Source organism: Dendrobium catenatum, unplaced genomic scaffold (genome assembly GCF_001605985.2).
Source record: "Dendrobium catenatum unplaced genomic scaffold, ASM160598v2 fragScaff_scaffold_621, whole genome shotgun sequence".
Classification (NCBI taxonomy): Eukaryota; Viridiplantae; Streptophyta; class Magnoliopsida; order Asparagales; family Orchidaceae; genus Dendrobium; species Dendrobium catenatum.
The window spans coordinates 8661235-8670354 of NW_021319083.1; the positions used below are offsets into that span (position 1 = coordinate 8661235).

General features: G+C 34.8%; 1 protein-coding gene across 1 annotated transcript; it reads right to left on the minus strand.

Moving 5' to 3' along the window:
- Positions 1-5898: 5898 nt before the first annotated feature.
- LOC110111281 (F-box protein SKIP14-like) lies at positions 5899-6643 on the minus strand. The gene is made up of 3 exons (XM_028694981.1): positions 6629-6643; positions 6519-6527; positions 5899-6393 (listed from the first exon to the last, which is right to left on the minus strand). Exons 1-3 carry the CDS (start codon positions 6641-6643, stop codon positions 5899-5901), a joined length of 519 nt encoding a protein of 172 aa, XP_028550814.1.
- Positions 6644-9120: the final 2477 nt, after the last annotated feature.

The following is a 9120-nucleotide window of genomic DNA, read 5'->3' on the forward strand; positions in this document are numbered from 1 at the left end:
GATTGATTTGGCATTTGACAGCATTGTTAAATCTCCTATCCTTTTTCCCCTCCATATATATATAGTAAACGGCATAGCAAATCAAGAGATAAGCAAAAGGTTTTTTTAGTTCATTTAAACCATGAAGCTCATGAATGTGATTGAAGATCTGAGAGAGGCTGTAATGTTTATAAGGATGCCAAAAGTGTAGTCACACTAAAAAAATTAGTGGTTTACTGAATCCTGGCCTTCAGTGCAGAAAGAACAATGCTGGTCAACAGAAATATTATGGGAGGAGAGAACAGCAGTTGCTTTTAGTCCCCTGACCATAGCAAGCCAAGTAAAAGAAGAATACTTGATAGCGTAATGCTTGTGCCAAATATATTTCTACCAAGGAACCATCTCATAATTCTCATAAAAACCAGATATGAAATATTTGAGTTTGGGTATAGAAAAGTAAATACAAAAAATGCTGTCCGATTCCAAATTTGCATAAATTTTGAAATCAGATATTTGGGCAGGGAATGAATCTAAATTCATCTAACTATCCTCCCCAAGGATGGAAGAGAGGGAGCTATAGCTATTTAAATTTTCAGGTTCTTGAGTTCCTTGAACTTTTCCTAGCACACCAAAATCCCAAAGTAAAGATATGTTATTCCCCGCTATGAATCTTGTAAGTGATACTGGGCCTCATAAGAGCAATATTGTTTAAGAAAATTTTCTAGATAAAAGAGCTTTTTGGCGGTTGGAGGATGCCAAAGGTTGCCATAATTGTTAGTCCACCAAATAGAAAGAATATTCTTGGAGTCCTTTAGACAACGCCAAACAAATGAGCAATTAAAGGCATGGTAAAGAGCATGAATAGATGGAAGCCCGATATCATCTATATTCTTAGGCAAACATGTTTTTACCTAGGAGATTTAATGCTATTTCTTGGCCTGAATATTACCATGGTATAGAAACCCAGAACAAAATTTAGATATGATCTTACAGTAGTTCTTAGGAATAATGGCATTGCGGATATAGTAAGCTATGGTGTTAGAGATAGAGAATTTTAAAAATTGAAGTCTTCCTGTAAAAGAAAGAAGGGGTTTTTCTTTCCACCCTTCAAGCATAGAAGAAATTTTGCACATAAGGGGATTGTAGTCAGAATTAAGGAGCCTTTTAAATGCAAGAGGACTGCCCAGATAGGTAAGAACCCAACTGGCATTGTTGATCTTGAGCAAATCAGAAAAAAGATGTTGCCCCTGAAAGCTATTTGAGAATATGGCTGAGCTTTTGGTGGGGTTAAAAGAAAAACCAGATAATTCCTTGAACTGATTCAAAATAGCTTTCAAACTCCTAACATTTTGTAGGTTACCCCTCCCAAAAACTAAGTCATCAGCGTACAACATGTGAGAGAGATGGAGGTCATCCATTTGAATACCTGTATACTCATGAGAAGCAATGGTGGACTCAAAGAGGTTAGACAACCATCCATGGAAATGCATAAGAGATGAAGGGGGGTAGGGGATAGTGGGCAACCTTATCTAAAACTAGAAGAGTGAAAAAATCCTACTCAAGATTACCATTGATGCAAATAAAGAAATACACATTATGAATGCAAGCTTCAACCCTGGTTACGAACATCTAAGGGAAGCCTTTCTACCTCATACACTGAATAATAAAAGCTCTGGATATTATATCGAAGGCTTTATATATGTCCAACTTAGCATAAAAGAAGTCCATAATCTTGTTGCATTTAATCTCATGAAGAATTTCTTTTATCAAAAGAATATTATCAGTAGATCTGTGGATCAATCCAACTTGGCTATGATGAATTTTGAATGGCATAATGTGTTTTGAGTCTACAAGCAAGGATCTTTACAATGTTATTGTAAAAAGTGTTGCACAGGGAGAAGGGCTTGTAATCATTGATACCACCGGCATGAGCGGACTTGGGAATTAAAGCGATGGAAGTGGCTTTAGCCTTTTTTTGGGATGTAGGATTTGTGAAAAAAATGTTTCACATCTTTAAAAACATGATCCCATTTCATAGCTTTACAAGCATGATCCCCCACCACATCCCAACATGTGTTGTAAAACTCAAAAGTGAACTCATCAGGCCCAGGTGCAAAATTTTTGAAAGAGGAGCACACAACATTTTTTATGTTATCATCAGTGACAAGTGAAGTGAGGATGGATGCAAGATGTTGAGGAATTCTGCAACCAGTAGTGGGTTTAGTAAATGTAGGATTTGGGGTTGTAGTGTTTAAAATGTGTTATAGATAGCAAGGCTCAAAATGTTCCATTAGTTCCCTGTGTTGTATCAAGGCTCAAAATGATTATCAACTTGATTTAAGAAATCACATTACTAGTAGATTTTGCTTCAATAACAATGAAGTCAATCTATCTTGACTTATAACATTGATTATTTCCTCATATTACTTCTATGATGACAAACCCTCAGGATGACATCTTTCTCCTTATTAATTCAACTAGGGACCCCCATAGTTCGAAATTTTTTTTAATGCCCTCTTATATTCTTAACTTGAGAGGTAGATGTAGAAGTAAAAAATTTTGGTTGGATAATTTTAGAAATAATATTTTTTATTAAATTTAAATGAGAATTTAATTCTTAACTAGACAATGAAGAAAAATAATTCATGTAGCTGATCCCACGCAATGGGATAAAGGCTTGATGTTGTTGTTGACTCTTATATTCTTAACTAATTCATGGAACAAACCCTTTATATAACTGCCTGCATCCACTATTATTTGTAGCATATCATAGTGTTTAATGATGATCAATACCGTCATGGCATTATCATAAATGCTCTAATATGCAAGAAGATCATTGTTTGTGAGTGTGATTGGTAGAGTAGTAGGGTTAAGGGAATGAATCTCATACGCAGTTCAAGTCACTACAGAATTCATTTTCTGGATGCTTCAAAATTCATTGCCCTATCTATAATGAAGTGTATAGTGCTAGTTACATGGTTCAAGTCCTCATCTACCCTTCTTTTAACGACTTATTGATTAAAGATTTGAGTACTTAACCATTCTAGGTATCATGTCCATGATCATTGTGATACTTGTAAATTTTGGAGGAGTTATGATTGTTGGGAGGTAAGATCACATATCGAGCAAAAACAAGAAAGTGAAAATACAACTAAAAGGAAAAGCGCTAGGATTTGATATGGAAAAACTCAAAATAGGAATAAAACTATGGAGCCACATCATACCAAGAAATTCATTATGAAAATAGAAGACATTGTGCAGATCTCTTTCTCTCACTCTCTCCTTCTCTCTCTCTTCACTCTTTACACCATTTTTCTGTAGAACTGACAAAGAGACAAATTAACCATCTTAAGGGATGCACCCCTTCTAGCTAAATATGAAAATCGAGAAAAAAAAAATTGTCCAGGCTAACTCGCAACACTGTGACATGTGGTTTGGAGCGCTTAAACCCAAGCAGAGAGACCCCCTCGCAACCCCCAGATGAGCTTGGTTGACGGAATTGAGTTCTGAGTCAATAATATAACCTGATTGATCGACACAATTATAATCCACACAGAACTAACAATGATGTCTTATCTTTCGCATCACAGCACACCAATTTTAAATATTCTCTTCTCTGTATTCTTAACACAATTGTGACAAAAGGTTGTTTAAGTGCAAGTAGATTATCTCATAAAATCTTTCATACAGGTTTTTCCTATCATCATAGTGTTGATGACTTGATTCTGGTGAATTAGTTCAATTCTACCTAAAAAATCTACATTATAAATTTCTTCTCATTTCTGCCCAAGTTGAGATGTTCTTTTAACGGTTCCTACACTTTCTCGAGTTTGCCTCAGTAAGCTTTGAGATGATGAGTTTGTGCATATAATATATGTTGACAAATCACATACCCCTTTATAGGAGATATTTCAGCTTCGTTTAGGACAGTTTTTATATTGCTTATTGAAGCAATTCTTTAGTACAAAAAATACTACTTTAAGAAGCTTTCTTAGCAATAAGAAAGCTGTCCCAAATGAAGTCTTTGTTGTCTGAAGTGAGTTTTATATGTGAGAAAACTTGAACTTCTCAGTTTTGAATACCAACGGGTTGTTTGGCTGCAAGTAGGATTTAGGCTTTGTTTGTGATAATTTTGTACTATTTTTTGAAGCAGTATTCAAGTTGGATGGTTGAAGTGGATGAGTGCATCGGACTTGTTATGTGATAGAAAAATCCTCTCAAACTTAAGGGAAAATTCTAGAAGATGATAGTGAGGCCTGCAATGCTTTATGGTGCAGAATGTTGGCCATTAAAAGAGAAGCATAATATTAAGTTGTGTTGCGGAGATGAGGATGCTCAGGTGGATGAGTGATTTTACTCTTGAAGGTAGGATATGAAATGAGCATATACGTTAAAAGGTTGGAGTAGCTACAGTGGAAGATAAGATTAGAAAGAGTTGCCTTAGATGGTTTGGTCACATAAAACGGCGGCCTTTCGATGACCCGGTTAGAAGGAAAGTAGATGTATTAGATTTGACTTATATTAAGAATGGTAGAGGTATACTTAAAGAGATTTGGTTAGAAAATATTAGAAATGATTTTTTTTATTAAATTTAGATTATAATTATATCCTTAACATGACATAATGGAGAAACAAATTTCATGTAGCCAACCTCATATAGTGGGGTAAAGGCTTGTTGTTGTTGTTAAAGTAGTATTTTAGTTAAAAAAAAAAATTTTGAACTAGAAATATCTATATAAAAAAATTGCTTTATAAAACATTTAAAAAGTTGTCCCAAAGTCTTAGTAAATCCAGTAAATACAGAATTGTCAAGTCCTATGTGGATTAAATACTGAAAATCTGTTTGGAAAAATAGGTGTTAATTTTAATTTGGAGACTTGTAAGCGAAGAGTTTGAATTCTTTCAAATTCAATCGCTCCTTAAGTGACGGCATGAAAGAATCAATCAAATAACTTACATTATTTCCTGTTTTATGAGGCCATTTAGATATGTGGCGCCTGGCTAAAGTTGTTGAATTGGGAGTACCGACCTTATGGTTGCTGTACAAATGAACTGGAGTTTAAATAAAGAACTGAAAATGCTTATGGGAGTTGTGAAAGAATATGAAGTAAAAAAGATACTATAAAAGTATAAATTATTAAGGGGCTGTTTGGTTGCCTGCAAAGTAAATGCAATGTAAAGTAAATGCAGTGTAAAGTAAATGCAGTGCATTCCATATACTCTGAGGCTGTTTGGTTGTATGCAAAGTAAACACATGAGAAATGTTTCCCTTGTTTGGTTAGATATATCCAGAGTAAAGTAAAACAGTGCATTTGTAATATTTTTTTTGTCATTATAACTAATTTATTTATAAAGTAATCACCGATTGTTTAAACTTTGTTTGGGATAGCTTTCTTCTTGCTTTCTAAAACAGCTTTTTAGTACAAAAATTAACTAATAAACCGTTGTAAAAAATAATATGAAAGATGTTCCAAATGAAGCCTTCCAAAACTCTCAAAACGGAGCAAAGTGAGCTGCGTGGCATGGATATTTTTACATGACTACCAAAAGAAAACACAATAAAGACTACTTGACGTTGACATCCGTCTTCAACCACTCTAATTTACTACATCCGTCTTCAACCACTCTAATTTACTACACTTTCAGCATAAGTTGCTAACAAGACGAGGCATATAGTGGCAGAGACAATACACCAAATTTAACTGCAGCTTGTGAATTACCAAGACTTTAGATATAATTCCACCTTTGAACTAAGCAGCACTCCACAAGAATGAATGAATGAAAATGGGAAAAATACAGCTGCCACCAAATAATTGAAACAAGGCTGAACCATATTAGCCCAGTTCAACATCAAAATTCACCACTAAATACAATAGCAACCAATGCAAAATCGCAAAGAAATTTCCAGTTGACATTGGCTCATTTCTCTAGTATATCATCACTTGGAGGAGTAGGCTTCCAACAGGTCGAGCAGAGGTATTCAAGACAAAATGTCTCCACATATTCACAGTTGCTAATACACCGCCCGCATTTTACACACCTTGAAATGCAAACATTACATGCCCTGCATTGTTCAGGCCCCTTGCTTTGGCAACTTTCTAACGAGCAATCAAATACAAGCCTACACTTTTGACAAACAGGAAACATCTCAATATCAATGGAATAATCATCATCATCGTCATCACAAGCTAGAGATGAAATGCTGTTGTGATAGAACTTAAGTTTATGAACTTTCGATGGATGCAGTTCATCGGTACTTATTAAAAATCTCAATTCTTCAAACTGTTCTGGAGATGCAATGAATAGCCTACCAAGTTTTAGGGCTTTCAGTCCTGGCATCCCTGACAACTTGAGAATCTTGAGGCTGCTAATGACGCCCTCAGCACTCAGCCTCAGACACTCAGGTATGCTTAACTGCATCAGAAAAATCAATGGCGTTGACATCTTTATTGAAACTTATGCTCATAATGTAACTTACTGGATCGGCATGAAAAAATCCATGAGATAGAATCTGCTCAAGATAAGATTCAACTGCATACCTTCCCAACCTGGAGAAAAATAATCATCTTGATCTTAATTAAAGTGCCAAATTAAGATAAGAAAGATAAAAGAAGAACTTTTGTGAGTTTATTTGTTGATGAATACAAACCTGGGACAAAGACATCCATATTGTAAATAAATTTTCATTTAATTTTGTCATAAGCAAATGATAGAAATCAGCTGTAAGTGAATCAACCCAAGTCAAAACCACAAAATAAAATACTCAATATGTTCTCGTAGGCATAACAAAAAAAAAAAAAAAACACAAAAAAGTTTATAGTTATAACAAGTTTAATGCGTTATGCAAATCTTCAACAACTTCAATCAGTTTCCTAACTCTTTACGCATCCATCTAACCTTCGAATCTGTAGGTTTTGAAAGGAAAGATGTTTACATGCGAAATCAATCAAAATTATATTGCAATCTTCTCAAAATTAATCTAATGATTTTAAGACACATCCTTACCAAAAAAAAAATCATTCAGATATCCTAAGCCATTTTATTTCCACCATGAGTTCGTTTAAACATACAAGCAACATGAACCAACTCCTAAATGTAATGTATTGATTTTCAAAATTTTAAAATGATTGTGCTGTTTAACAGTACAAACACAGAGAGACTTCTATAAATTCCCCCACCGCTAAAAAAAATACAACTCATTCTGTGCCCTAAGTAGTGAAAGGCAAAGAAAGATCTGGAAGAAGGAATACATGGTGAATTCACGGCTAACTTCAAAAAAACGTAATTTTCTTTTGCAAAAATGGAGCAATTTACCCGAGGGACTGTTTGCCAACAGGATTTACGCAGGATTTGAGCAGGATTTAGCTGCCAAACGGTATTTGAGCGCCCCCCCGTAAATCTGGGTTACGGCGGAATAAATCCTCCGTTTCCCTCTTTTTTCCGTAAATCCTGAATTTGCTAAATCCTCTAGTTCGACGGATTTACGGGATTTGGTCGGAGAAGCGCGTGAAAGAGAGAAAGTACCTCCGGAGCTACTCGCCGGATCGAAGTCGAACGAGAACGAAGCTTCGCTTTTCTCCTCTCGATTGAAGCCGAACAGAACGAAAAGCTAGGCGAAGAAGCCTCTCGATTGAAGCCGAACAGCACGACGAAACTTGGCGAAGAAGCCTCTCGATTGAAGCCAAACAGCAGGACGAAGCTTCGCTTTTCTTCCGATGAATTTATAACCCGCTCAATACGAGCGGGTTTCTAATTCCCGCAAAACAGCCTCCTTAATACACTCCTAACGCATCATCCGAGGAATACCATTTGTTCCGCTTAAAATTAACCAAACATCCAAATTTAATAAATACAGGTAATTGGTTTACTTTACACTCCTAATTCAGGCAACCAAACAGCCCCTAAGTTATTTCTCCTAACGTGAGTCAATCTTCTTCTCCCAAGAATAAATTTTTTTTTTTTTTTAAGTTTCAAATGGAGATAATGTTAGAAGATCTTCTAAAAAATCTTCCCATGCCAGTTCCATCTTCTCCCCTTAGCCTTCTGAATCTCCAAATGAATCTTGCTGGCATTGTAGCTGCTCTTATTGAACTAGAACTTACTAGTAGTTTTTTCTCTTGTAAAAAATATAATTAGTTTGATAATAATCATATCTTAATGATTGATATTTTAGATATTACAAATAAATTGTTATAAGTGTTACAACAAAATATCAAGATATTTTGAATACAACTAAAGTGTTAAAAGTATTTAAGCAATGATTATAGATAACACAGGAGAATTGATGGGAGTTTTTTTTATTGGGTGAAGTATCACTTTTTACAATATTTTGAAATTGATGTTTTAAATTTGAACTTTGACACAACTCTCTTTGGCCTATTGGTTGAGAGCTTAGGCTTCCAACTAAGAGGTACAAGGTTCGAGTCTTTGTGTATGCGTTGTGTGTGTGAGTTTGCCTTAATTGGCCTAAATGTCCCAAAAAAAAAAAAAAAAAAATTGAACTTTGCATCTAAGGCTTGTTGATGATCACTATGGAGAAGGAGAGAGAGAGAGTAAATTTGTAATTATGCAATATTATTAGAAAATACAAAATAGATTGTATAGTTTGTAATTATTTTTCAATTCATCAATTAAATTGAAATACAAAATTTTTATTTTTTATGTCACAAAAAATTAGCTTGATCAGGCACGAAACTCGACGCAAATATGAATATGATGCTCCAAAAAATTAATTTTGGGACCATCCTAATTCCTACTTCAACAAGTTTATAGTCAAATTGAATATCCCAACGATACTAAAATCAATCTAATTCGAGTCCAAAGGAGCCCAAATCAAGGGTCCAAAACATATTTGGAGGGTTCAAAGAATTAATTGGATAACCAAATAATCATTGAATTAGGCATTCTTATAATTGAATCGAGCGGCTCGACGAAACAAATCTAACGAGCCCAATATCATGAAATTCTGATATCATTAAGGTGCTTAAAAGTTCGATCAACGCACCACAATCAAGGGGATCAATATGAGTCATCCATTGAAACACTCCCAATATCTCATTGGTCTTCTCTATATTTACAGGGCATGCGACTCTTAAAAAACTATAAACATACCTTCATTTTTTTTTCTTTTTTTTTTTTTTG